The sequence below is a fragment of the Ranitomeya imitator genome, chromosome 6 (assembly GCF_032444005.1).
Source record: "Ranitomeya imitator isolate aRanImi1 chromosome 6, aRanImi1.pri, whole genome shotgun sequence".
Classification (NCBI taxonomy): Eukaryota; Metazoa; Chordata; class Amphibia; order Anura; family Dendrobatidae; genus Ranitomeya; species Ranitomeya imitator.
The window spans coordinates 24,532,194-24,545,708 of NC_091287.1; the positions used below are offsets into that span (position 1 = coordinate 24,532,194).

At 47.0% G+C, this 13,515-nt stretch overlaps 1 protein-coding gene across 1 annotated transcript in view; it reads left to right on the top strand.

The window, feature by feature from the left end:
- The window catches only part of THSD7A (thrombospondin type 1 domain containing 7A), a 278,419-nt gene that overhangs the window by 191,535 nt on the left and 73,369 nt on the right, over positions 1-13,515 (top strand). Inside the window, exon 12 of the mRNA XM_069729330.1 lies at positions 3,171-3,274. Coding sequence (XP_069585431.1) covers positions 3,171-3,274 — 104 coding nt within the window. The remainder of the gene's footprint in view (positions 1-3,170; positions 3,275-13,515) is intronic.

The following is a 13,515-nucleotide window of genomic DNA, read 5'->3' on the forward strand; positions in this document are numbered from 1 at the left end:
GTCTCCTTTCTTCTGCCACCTTGCCATGGCTCGGGTGGGAGCTCAAAGGCTGAGAGCATCATCTTTGGTAACTCTCATCTTGTGCAATTATTGTGTCAGCCTCTATGGATATTGGGGAGACTAGGGGGCAGTCAGCAGATGCACGGTTAACCCCTACATGATATTTGTTATGTTATCACGCTGCCTCAATGCAGGTAGAAGCTAGCTCCGCTAGGTGGCGATAGAGTGGAGAGAGGTCATGCACACAGATAAAGCAGACCTTCCGTGCAGCAGCGATGCTACCACCAGGTGGCAGCAGACAAGTCAAACAAGCTGGGTAAAATCCAAAACTGTAGTGCAGTACCAAAGGAATAATCAAACTCAGGATCAGAGACAAGCCAGGGGATCAGTAACGGTCAGAAGCGGATATGCCAAAGACAAGAGACAAAAGCAGGTCAGGGTCCAAGCCGAGTTCAAGTACCAAGAAGTCCAGACACAAAGGGGTCACACAGAGACAGGACAGGGATCAGGGTATGACACAGACACAGGTTGAGTCAGGAACAACAGCAAGACAAGTCAGGGTGTAACAGAGTCAGCTACTCGTGCTGTAGGCAGAACACCGCCTGGAGGATGCAGTGAAGAGAAATAGCCAGCCTGAAGCCAAAACGAGGCAGAGAAAAGTTAACCGAGAAAGAAAGAATACAAAACCCGGTCTGGATCATGACAGATGTACCGTACTTACATTTTACCCAATTCTCCATAGAAATTAATGCAAATAATTGTGCACAATCGTGCTCCATTCACCATTATTGAGAACCATTGTCATGTCATGGAAAGGTGGAGTCCACTACAAATTTTTAGCGACCCAGTCTTACCATCCAATGGTAGCACATTTATTTGCAAAATTTGCAAAATATTGTAGCAAATGGTGCATTTCCCATACTGAACACCTTTGATCCAATTAATCCCCATTTGTAAGCCCAATCCCTGATCCACCCAGAAATAGCCACAGAGCCTTGCAGGAAGGTCCACTTTTGGACATATTTGCATACTATTTTCCCCTTTGAGGTTTATTTTGTAAGACAATCGCACAAGAGTCAGAGATTCTGCAAGGTGTGAGCTCATATTATGTTTGTTGCACCTGACATCACACAGATGTGCCCAACTTTATCCTTCTTTGAGTTTCAAAGAATTTGGCCTAATTTCGCACAATACAAATTAGTTACAATATTTATTGTGTCAAAAACCTTTAGAGGCTGCAGTTCCCATCACAGCCACTGGGGGCAATATTTAGACATATGGAGTATAAGTATTAGTGATGAGCGAGTATACTTGTTACCTGAGATTTCCCGAGCATGCTCGGGGGTCCTCCGAGTATTTTTTAGTGCTCGGAGATTTAGTTTTTCTTGCCACAGCTGAATGATGTATGCGGCAAGAAAAACTAAATCTCCGAGCACTAAAAAATACTCGGGAGGACCCTCGAGCATGCTCGGGAGATCTCGAGTAACGAGTATATTCGCTCATCACTAATAAGTATCTTCTGACAGAGTATCATGAAGTCATATTTTTTTTAAAGTCATTTCACATCAGACATCTTGGGTTATGTAGAGAGAAGAGGAAAAGTAAGAATGGACCCATTTGTACTAGACACTAGACGTCTCCTTGCTGTCGTACTGTACATGTATTCATGCAACGTATGAATGTAATTCATGAATGGTACTGCGCAGGGGAGTACACAAAAATGAGACCCCATAGCAAAAAGAAGAGAAAAGCCTTTTCAGATTCTGCTTCACATCACTAGTTGAGACAGATAGTTTTGGTGCTCCTGTCTAATTTTTATGACTATATGAGTCTTTTTCCATTTTAATTGGTAAAATTGAGACAACTATAATCAAACTGCATGAATAGCAAGACCAGTATGGAAGGTGCCCCATTTCTCAATATGTCCCATAATAGCATTTATGGTGAACTGCAATTCCAGACACAGCCACACAGTCGTGGATGGCGCTGTGTCAGATACTGGAACATAGCGGCTTCATCATTGGTGAGGATTCAGTAGGACAGACCCTCTGCAGATCACACATTGATGGCCTTACCTATAGATCCAACATCAATATGTAACCCCTTTAAGAGACCCCCTTTAAGAGTTATTCCAATTCATTTAAATGTGAAGGAACACTAAACCTAGAAATGACTGATAAAATCAGTAGATGACCTTGCCAGTCTGTAGGATTTTCTCACTGTTCCTGGAGTTGAAATTGAGCAAAGAACACAGGGGTTAACGTCCTGCTAATCACATAATGAACAAGTGAAGGTGGAGCTTATCTAAAGGGGTGGAGCTTATTTAAAGGGGTGGAGCATAACAGTATGATCAGAGGGGAGAAGCTTCTGCTGCAGCCAGATTTCTTACAGCTATATAGCGGAATGTGGGGGCAAGGACTGACGGACGCAGCAACTCTTTTGAGATAAATACAGAATATTTCTTTAAATATTTTTCAGCTTAAATTACCAATGGGACTAAGTAGGATCAAAGGAAATAAATTAAACAAGAGAGGAATTTCTGACATTTGTTAAATTTCTATGGTAAAAGACGCCCTCTAGTCAATGATAAGTATTGACTTGTATTAATGGATGTCATAGAATTCCGGAACATTCTAGAACATTCTATCACTTACACAAACAAAGTTGACATTGCTCAAAGCCCGTTGTCTGCAGTCAGCGTCCTTGGGCTCCTTTCAACCTCTCCTAATATGACGTTCCATCATCTCTCACAGACTTGTTCAATTTGATACGTTAGAAAAATCCACAATCAGATCATTCCGTCTGATGTCCCCGATGGCTTGAACTAGTGGTGTAAAGCCGTCCAAATTCTCCGACACCTCTGGGAAATCAAAACATCTGCTTTAAAAATGATGCCAGCAAATGAGAGCAAGATCAGGGCCTTTATGAAATCCCGTAGTTTGGCGGAAAGAAACTAATTTTTTTATGCCTGGGTTCCCCTGGTCCATGTGTTTAATCCAGATGGCTGGTGGTGGTTACAGAGCAAGGGTATTTCATTAAGAGAGCCCCCGCTGCTTCTGCCAAGCAAATGAAGAAGTGCACGAGCGATTCTACGAAGTAGAGGGAGAGATTGAAGGCGTCTGACAGTCATGATTTACAGTCTCAGTCATCTACCAATGTCTCGTCCATAGGTGGAAAACTCATAAGTGGAGAAGATGCCAGCTGGTTCCCTGGTACGTCAGACAAGACAGCCCCGGAGCCTACGAGACATGTGGACCTGGACTGCAGGCAAGAGGTGATTTCTTTATGAGCATTGATATTATTTTTGAGAATTGATTCTTTTTTCTTAGAGTGTTCGTAGAAAATTTTGTACATTTTGTAAATTTTTCACAACTTCCAAAATTTGAATTGTCAAAGAAAGACTATGAAAAGGGATTGTCTCATCACAGATGGTTTGTTGGGGCAAAGGGTCCATCCATGGGGTAATTTGGACTCGTCCACTCAAAGATATGGGATTTCAATTAAAGAGGAAGTCCAGGACCATTTTTTTTTTCACTGTGAGCCTAAAAACTGGCAAGCAGTTTCCTACCTGTACACTGGCCACTCCTTCCAGCGATTCAGCTGTTCAACGTCAACAGAGCAACTCTTTTTCCAGGTTGCTCTGCTGATGTCATGCTGATTGATATCCGGCTCCTCACAGTTAGACAGCGGAGAGCCAGCTGTCAATCAGCATGACGACACCCATGCTCCATCAGAGCGGATAACAAGTCAATGCTCTGTCAACATGACGTCAACGGAAGGCACTGAATCACCGGAAGGAGCAGTTTGTGACCGCTCTGAGCCAGCAGACAGGTGGTGTTAGTTCTTAGAAAAAAAAATAATAGTTGCAGATAACTTCTTTGATAAAATTACATTCACACAAGCATGTAACATGTCCTAGTGCTTTCCATTTTTTTCTCGGGCAGCACACGTACCCATAGAATTTAATTGCTCCATACATACATAAGCTTAAAAACGGGTCCCGGTCTCTGATCCTCGAGACTCAGAACATGTCATATTTTTAGCCATTTTGCAGATCATGCTCGGCCAATAGCGTCTATGGGATTTCAAATGATACAGATGGAACGCGGAAGACAGACTTTGTTCTTCAGAGTTTCATCTGTTTTTAACTGATACATTGTTAACAGTCAATAGATAAAGAGAAGTTGAGACAGTTTCTACTTCATGGAATTAAAGTGATGAGAAAAAAACTTGGATGACACCTAAAGAAAAACTCGGTCATTTTCTCAGTGGCGATAGCAGGAGTCAGACACCTACAAATCTGATATTGGTGACCTATCCTAAGAATAGGTTACCAATGTAACATAATTGGGAAGGACATGGCTCTGCAGGGTCTTGATTAGATACACCTGTAGAGTTTTGCTAATAACCAGGAAGTAGTTTCAAGGAATGGCTGTCTCCTGAGGGATTGTCAATCTGCTGGATGTTGAGCGTAGTTAAATGTGCTACTGGTGAGTGACCAGACAAAATGTGAGCTGTAGTTGAGTGAGAGTTATCCTGAGGTTTCTCTCTGAATGGAGACTGCATTAAGCAGTCTGTTTGTGAACTGTGCCGATAGTTGAACACTTTTGTTTGGTTTGGGAAAATGCTGGAGCTCAGGGATTACCAAGACTGATGGGATTGTGCCGATTCTGTCAGATGAGCCCGCCCTGACATATGTGGCCATTAGAGTTGAGCGACCTTGACCTTTTTAGAGTCGAGCCGGGTTTCGCGAAACCCGACTATCTCAAAAGTCGGGTCGAGTGAAATCGCCCGATTATGACGTAAAGTCGGGATCGACCGAAACACGAAACCCAATGCAAGTCAATGGGGCAGCATAGTCGGCAGTGAGTGGGGGCCAGGAAAACACCTAGAGTGCCCATTTTAATGTCAAAACCATCCATTCTTCTTAATGAAGCTTGTCAAGCGTAATTTACCTTATAATAATTGGAAGGCATTTGAAATTGGGGGTCATTTGGCTAAAGTTGTGGTGGGTAGGGCTGGTTCAAGTAATTAGTGGGCCCAGGAAATCTGGACCACGTCACGGCAGTGGAGCAGGGAGAGGTAAGTATTTCAACTTTGCAAGTACTGTGAACCTGAGCAAGCAGGGGGGGCCCACTCGTTGGCATTGGCACTGGCACAGGGCCCCTCAAAGTACAGCGGTGTGTTTGCATGGCGGGGGCGCCTCCCACCGGCAGCAACACTTTTGCGTACCATGAGAGGCCCTGTGCCAGTGACGTCGCCAACTAGTATTCCTCCGCCCACCTGATGAAGGAACCTGCACTTTCATCTGCACCTTCCTGTTTGTCCCCGTGTAAGGTGGTATGGTATGCGGGAAGGGGGACCTGACTTTCAGCAGGGTCACAATCTTGCAGTGTAGCGTGCACGGGAAATGTTGCGTTATGGGTCAATGTACCAGCAGACTCATCTATCACTGGCTGGGCAATGGGCAGGATGAGGAGGAAACACAGATATAGGCCCAAAGAATAAAGTGGGCTAAATGCAGTTCAAAATTGGTAACACAGGACTAATCAGGGGGCATTGCAGTGGAGGACAACTGGAATGAGAGGCTGACACAGAGAGTAGGCCCAAATCAGTAAGTAGTCGAAATGCAGTTCAAAATTGGCAACAGTAGTAAACAGGCGGCACAGCTTTGTTCAGTGGAGGAGAACAGCAAGGAGTGGCAGACACCGATAGTAGGCCCCAACCCAACTAGTAGGCCAAATGCAGTCTAACATTAACAACTACTTAACGAGCGCCTGAAAACGGAATTTCAGGACAGGAAACCAGGAGAACAGCAAGGAGCGGCAGACACCGATAGTAGGCCCCAAACCAACTAGTACGCCAAATGCAGTTGTTCCGTTTAACCACAATTTAATGAGAGCCTGAAGATAGAAGTTCAGGAAAGGCAACCTGGAGAACACCTTGGAGTGGAACACACCATCTCTCTACACCCCATACCCAATTTGTAGGCCTAATGCAGCGTAGTTTCCAACAACTACTAAACGAGAGCATGATGATCGAAGCATTGGCGAGGAAACCTGGGGAACACCTTGGAGTGGAACACACCATCTCTCTACAGTGGAACACACCATCTCTCTACACCCCATACCCAATTTGTAGGCCTAATGCAGCGTAGTTTCCAACAACTACTAAACGAGAGCCGGAAGATCGAAGCTCAGGAAAGGCAACCTGGAGAACACCTTGGAGTGGAACACACCATCTCTCTACACCCCATACCCAATTTGTAGGCCCAATGCAGCGTAGTTTCCAACAACTACTAAACGAGAGCCGGAAGATCGAAGCAATGGAGAGGAAACCTGGGGAACACCTTGGAGTGTAACACACCATCTCTCTACACCCCATACCCAATTTGTAGGCCTAATGCAGCGTAGTTTCCAACAACTACTAAACGAGAGCCGGAAGATCGAAGCAATGGAGAGGAAACCTGGGGAACACCTTGGAGTGTAACACACCATCTCTCTACACCCCATACCCAATTTGTAGGCCTAATGCAGCGTAGTTTCCAACAACTACTAAGCGAGAGCCGGAAGATCGAAGCAATGGAGAGGAAACCTGGGGAACACCTTGGAGTGGAACACACCATCTCTCTACAGTGGAACACACCATCTCTCTACACCCCATACCCAATTTGTAGGCCTAATGCAGCGTAGTTTCCAACAACTACTAAACGAGAGCCGGAAGATCGAAGCTCAGGAAAGGCAACCTGGGGAACACCTTGGAGTGGAACACACCATCTCTCTACACCCCATACCCAATTTGTAGGCCCAATGCAGCGTAGTTTCCAACAACTACTAAACGAGAGCCGGAAGATCGAAGCTCAGGAAAGGCAACCTGGGGAACACCTTGGAGTGTAACAAACCCTCTCTCTACACCACGGAAGGGCTGATTCTTAGGAAGGAAGGCTGTCGGAAAGAAGCAGGGCGCGTCCGAGGGTGATCATATTCTTATTAGGTATATACTCACCCTCGGACGCGCCCTGCTTCTTTATTTGTAATGAATGTTTATTTGCAATGTGGTTTTGACTTACTCTATTTTTTTGGTAAATAATGATTTGATTATTTTCATTGTTTTGCATCTTCTTGGCAATAATATAAAGAAGACGCGACAGGACAACACTCGGTGGATGCCATATCTGTGTTTAAAATTGAAAAAACCTTTCAGTTAACTACTTGCAGGAGAAAGTTATTGTAGCTGGTGGCCATTTTTAGTACTGTACCAGATTTTTGTTGTATGTGTTTGTTTTTAATGTTAAAATGTCTGCATTTGATATCTCTCCAGTATTTTCTTTTTTATAAGCAAAATACTTATTTTTATATTTTCTGATGTTGGTTCCAGGGGTACACGGGCAGCAGTGGTGTGGTCAGTGGAGGCCTAGTGGAAGGAGTGACCGCAGACAGGCATCGAAGGCCTAAAATAATAACACATGGCTGTAGGCAATTTTAAATTGGTTCCAGGGGTACACGGGCAGCAGTGGTGTGGTCAGTGGAGGCCTAGTGGAAGGAGTGACCGCAGACAGGCATCGAAGGCCTAAAATAATAACACATGGCTGTAGGCAATTTTAAATTGGTTCCAGGGGTACACGGGCAGCAGTGGTGTGGTCAGTGGAGGCCTAGTGGAAGGAGTGACCGCAGACAGGCATCGAATAATAATAATAATAATAATCTTTATTTATATAGCGCCAACATATTCCGCAGCGCTTTACAGTTTAAATCGAAGGCCTAAAATAATAACACATGGCTGTAGGCAATTTTAAATTGGTTCCAGGGGTACACGGGCAGCAGTGGTGTGGTCAGTGGAGGCCTAGTGGAAGGAGTGACCACAGACAGGCATCGAAGGCCTAAAATAATAACACATGGCTGTAGGCAATTTTAAATTGGTTACAGGGGTACACGGGCAGCAGTGGTGTGGTCAGTGGAGGCCTAGTGGAAGGAGTGACCGCAGACAGGCATCGAAGGCCTAAAATAATAACACATGGCTGTAGGCAATTTTAAATTGGTTCCAGGGGTACACGGGCAGCAGTGGTGTGGTCAGTGGAGGCCTAGTCGAAGGAGTGACCGCAGACAGGCATCGAAGGCCTAAAATAATAACACATGGCTGTAGGCAATTTTAAATTGGTTCCAGGGGTACACGGGCAGCAGTGGTGTGGTCAGTGGAGGCCTAGTGGAAGGAGTCACCGCAGACAGGCATCGAAGGCCTAAAATAATAACACATGGCTGTAGGCAATTTTAAATTGGTTACAGGGGTACACGGGCAGCAGTGGTGTGGTCAGTGGAGGCCTAGTGGAAGGAGTAACCGCAGACAGGCATCGAAGGCCTAAAATAATAACACATGGCTGTAGGCAATTTTAAATTGGTTCCAGGGGTACACGGGCAGCAGTGGTGTGGTCAGTGGAGGCCTAGTGGAAGGAGTGACCGCAGACAGGCATCGAAGGCCTAAAATAATAACACATGGCTGTAGGCAATTTTAAATTGGTTCCAGGGGTACACGGGCAGCAGTGGTGTGGTCAGTGGAGGCCTAGTGGAAGGAGTGACCACAGACAGGCATCGAAGGCCTAAAATAATAACACATGGCTGTAGGCAATTTTAAATTGGTTACAGGGGTACACGGGCAGCAGTGGTGTGGTCAGTGGATGCCTAGTGGAAGGAGTGACCGCAGACAGGCATCGAAGGCCTAAAATAATAACACATGGCTGTAGGCAATTTTAAATTGGTTCCAGGGGTACACGGGCAGCAGTGGTGTGGTCAGTGGAGGCCTAGTGGAAGGAGTCACCGCAGACAGGCATCGAAGGCCTAAAATAATAACACATGGCTGTAGGCAATTTTAAATTGGTTCCAGGGGTACACGGGCAGCAGTGGTGTGGTCAGTGGAGGCCTAGTGGAAGGAGTGACCACAGACAGGCATCGAAGGCCTAAAATAATAACACATGGCTGTAGGCAATTTTAAATTGGTTACAGGGGTACACGGGCAGCAGTGGTGTGGTCAGTGGAGGCCTAGTGGAAGGAGTGACCGCAGACAGGCATCGAAGGCCTAAAATAATAACACATGGCTGTAGGCAATTTTAAATTGGTTCCAGGGGTACATGGGCAGCAGTGGTGTGGTCAGTGGAGGCCTAGTGGAAGGAGTGACCGCAGACAGGCATCGAAGGCCTAAAATAATAACACATGGCTGTAGGCAATTTTAAATTGGTTACAGGGGTACACGGGCAGCAGTGGTGTGGTCAGTGGAGGCCTAGTGGAAGGAGTGACCACAGACAGGCATCGAAGGCCTAACATAACAAAAATGTCAATACAATGGTATTGTCAGTGGCAGGCATTGAAGGATGTCAGCGCATAGACTAAACATTGGTGGAGCTGTGAGATAATTTTGCAAGTGGTAGAGCACTGTTTGAGCTGGGGTGGGGGGAAACTGTCTTGTGGCCGGCGGTACAGGCCCAGGGCCCCTCATATTACAACGGTGTGTCTGACGTTGGGTGTGCACCACCACCGCCAGAGACACTTTATTGTACTAGGAGGGACCCAGTGGCAGTGCCGTCGACCAAAAGCGGGCTCACCCACCTCTTCAGACAAACTGCACTCTCACGGGTGCTGTCGCCAAGTGTCGATACCACGGCCCCATGTGGGGAGTTTGGCCATTTAGTGAGGTGTAAACATGTCGTATGCTGGACAATCAGGTGCAGAAAATTACGAGATTGGAAAAGGCATTCAGAATAGTCCACAGGCAAGACCTTTTCATAGGAAAGCTAGGTGTCAGCCGGGCAAGGTGGGGCAAAAGATTTCGAAATCCAGTTGTGGTTCATTTTAATGAAGGTTAGATCATCTACATTTTGGGTAGCCAGACGAGTCCTTTTTTCTGTTAGTATTGAACCTGCAGCACTGAATACTCTTTCTGATAGGACACTAGCTGCCGGGCAAGCAAGCTCCTGCAATGCATATTCTGCCAATTCTGGCCAGGTGTCTAATTTTGATGCCCAGTAATCAAATGGGAATGACGGTTGAGGGAGAACATCGATAAGGGATGAAAAATAGTTTGTAACCATACTGGACAAATGTTGTCTCCTGTCACTTTGAATTGATGCTGCAGTACCTGTCCTGTCTGCGGTCATAGCAAAATCACTTCACAACCTGGTCAGAAAACCCCTCTGGCCAACGCCACTTATGATTTCTGCCCCTCTAACTCCTCTGGTCTGCTGGCCCCTGCAGCTCGTGTGAGAACGATCACGGGCGCTGTGTGCAGGGAATGCCAGAAGCAAACGGTCAACAAGAGTTGATTGTTTGGTTGCTAATATTAGTTCCAAGTTCTCATGTGGCATTATATTTTGCAATTTGCCTTTATAGCGAGGATCAAGGAGGCAGGCCAACCAGTAATCGTCATCATTCATCATTTTAGTTATGCGTGTGTCCCTTTTGAGGATACGTAAGGCATAATCCGCCATGTGGGCCAAAGTTCCAGTTCTCAAATCTGCGGTTGTGCTTGGTTGAGGGGCAGTTTCAGGCAAATCCACGTCACTTGTGTCCCTCAAAAAACCAGAACCCGGCCTTGCCGTGCCACCAATTTCCAGTGGCCCCGGAAAAGCTTCCTCATTAAAAATATAATCATCCCCATCATCCTCCTCGTCCTCCTCCTCCTCTTCGCCCGCTACCTCGTCCTGTACACTGCCCTGGCCAGACAATGGCTGACTGTCATCAAGGCTTTCCTCTTACTCAGCTGCAGACGCCTGATCCTTTATGTGCATCAAACTTTGCATCAGCAGACGCATTAGGGGGATGCTCATGCTTATTATGGCGTTGTCTGCACTAACCAGCCATGTGCATTCCTCAAAACACTGAAGGACTTGACACATGTCTTGAATCTTCGACCACTGCACACCTGACAACTCCATGTCTGCCATCCTACTGCCTGCCCGTGTATGTGTATCCTCCCACAAAAACATAACAGCCCGCCTCTGTTCACACAGTCTCTGAAGCATGTGCAGTGTTGAGTTCCACCTTGTTGCAACGTCTATGATTAGGCGATGCTGGGGAAGGTTCAAAGAACGCTGATAGGTCTGCATACGGCTGGAGTGTACGGGCGAACGGCGGATATGTGAGCAAAGTCCACGCACTTTGAGGAGCAGGTCGGATAACCCCGGATAACTTTTCAGGAAGCACTGCACCACCAGGTTTAAGGTGTGAGCCAGGCAAGGAATGTGTTTCAGTTGGGAAATGGAGATGGCAGCCATGAAATTCCTTCCGTTATCACTCACTACCTTGCCTGCCTCAAGATCTACAGTGCCCAGCCACGACTGCGTTTCTTTCTGCAAGAACTCGGACAGAACTTCCGCGGTGTGTCTGTTGTCGCCCAAACACTTCATAGCCAATACAGCCTGCTGACGTTTGCCAGTAGCTGCCCCATAATGGGAGACCTGGTGTGCAACAGTGGCAGCTGCGGATGGAGTGGTTGTGCGACTGCGGTCTGTGGACGAGCTCTCGCTTCTGCAGGAGGACGAAGAGGAGGAGGAGGGGGTGCGAACGGCTACAGCCAATTGTTTCCTAGACCGTGGGCTAGGCAGAACTGTCCCAAACTTGCTGTCCCCTGTGGACCCTGCATCCACCACATTTACCCAGTGTGCCGTGATGGACACGTAACGTCCCTGGCCATGCCTACTGGTCCATGCATCTGTTGTCAGGTGCACCTTTGTGCTCACAGATTGCCTGAGTGCATGGACGATGCGCTCTTTAACATGCTGGTGGAGGGCTGGGATGGCTTTTCTGGAAAAAAAGTGTCGACTGGGTAGCTCGTAGCGTGGTACAGCGTAGTCCATCAGGGCTTTGAAAGCTTCGCTTTCAACTAACCGGTAGGGCATCATCTCTAACGAGATTAGTCTAGCTATGTGTGCGTTCAAACCCTGTGTACGCGGATGCGAGGCTAAGTACTTCCTTTTTCTAACCATAGTCTCATGTAGGGTGAGCTGGACTGGAGAGCTGGAGATCGTGGAACTAGCGGGGGTGCCGGTGGACATGGCAGACTGAGAGACGGTGGGAGATGGTATTGTTGCCGCCGGTGCCCTAGATGCAGTGTTTCCTACTACGAAACTGGTGATTCCCTGACCCTGACGGCTTTGGCCTGGCAAAGAAACCTGCACAGATACTGCAGGTGGTGCGGAAAATGGTGGCCCTACACTGCCGGAAGGGATGTTGCGTTGCTGACTAGCTTCATTGGCCGGGGGTGCTACAACCTTAAGGGACGTTTGGTAGTTAGTCCAGGCTTGCAAATGCATGGTGGTTAAATGTCTATGCATGCAACTTGTATTGAGACTTTTCAGATTCTGTCCTCTGCTTAAGGTAGTTGAACATTTTTGACAGATGACTTTGCGCTGATCAATTGGATGTTGTTTAAAAAAATGCCAGACTGCACTCTTTCTAGCATCGGATACCTTTTCAGGCATTGCAGACTGAGCTTTAACCGGATGGCCACGCTGTCCTCCAACAGGTTTTAGCTTTGCCACGCGTTTTGGGCAAGATACGGGCCCGGCAGATGGAACCTGTTGCGATGTTGATGCCTGCTGCGGCCCCTCCTCCTCCGCTTCAGAACTGCTGCCTGCACCCTGTTCCCCCAATGGCTGCCAATCGGGGTCAAGAACTGGGTCATCTATTACCTCTTCTTGTAGCTCGTGTGCAACTTCGTCTGTGTCACCGTGTCGGTCGGTGGTATAGCGTTCGTGATGGGGCAACATAGTCTCATCAGGGTCTGATTCTTGATCAGCACCCTGCGAGGGCAATGTTGTGGTTTGAGTCAAAGGACCAGCATAGTAGTCTGGCTGTGGCTGTGCATCAGTGCACTCCATGTCAGATTCAACTTGTAATGGGCATGGACTGTTAACTGCTTCACTTTCTAAGCCAGGGACGGTATGTGTAAAGAGCTCCATGGAGTAACCCGTTGTGTCGCCTGCTGCATTCTTCTCTGTTGTTGTTTTTGCTGAAGAGGACAAGGAAGCGACTTGTCCCTGACCGTGAACATCCACTAACGACGCGCTGCTTTGACATTTACCAGTTTCACGAGAGGAGGCAAAAGAGCTAGAGGCTGAGTCAGCAAGATAAGCCAAAACTTGCTCTTGCTGCTCCGGCTTTAAAAGCGGTTTTCTTACTCCCAGAAAAGGGAGCGTTCGAGGCCTTGTGTAGCCAGACGACGAACCTGGCTCCACAGCTCCAGACTTAGGTGCAATATTTTTTTTCCCACGACCAGCTGATGCTCCACCACTACCACTACCCTCATTACCAGCTGACAATGAACGCCCCCGGCCACGACCTCTTCCACCATACTTCCTCATTGTTTTAAAAACGTAAACAAACTAACGGTATTTGTTGCTGTCACACAAATTACAAGGTGAGCTATAACTTCAGTATGATTTAGCTACCCCTTTACAGGTGAGTGAGACCACAACGAAAATCAGGCACAATGTTACACACTCTGTTGGTGGCAACAAATGAGAGAGAT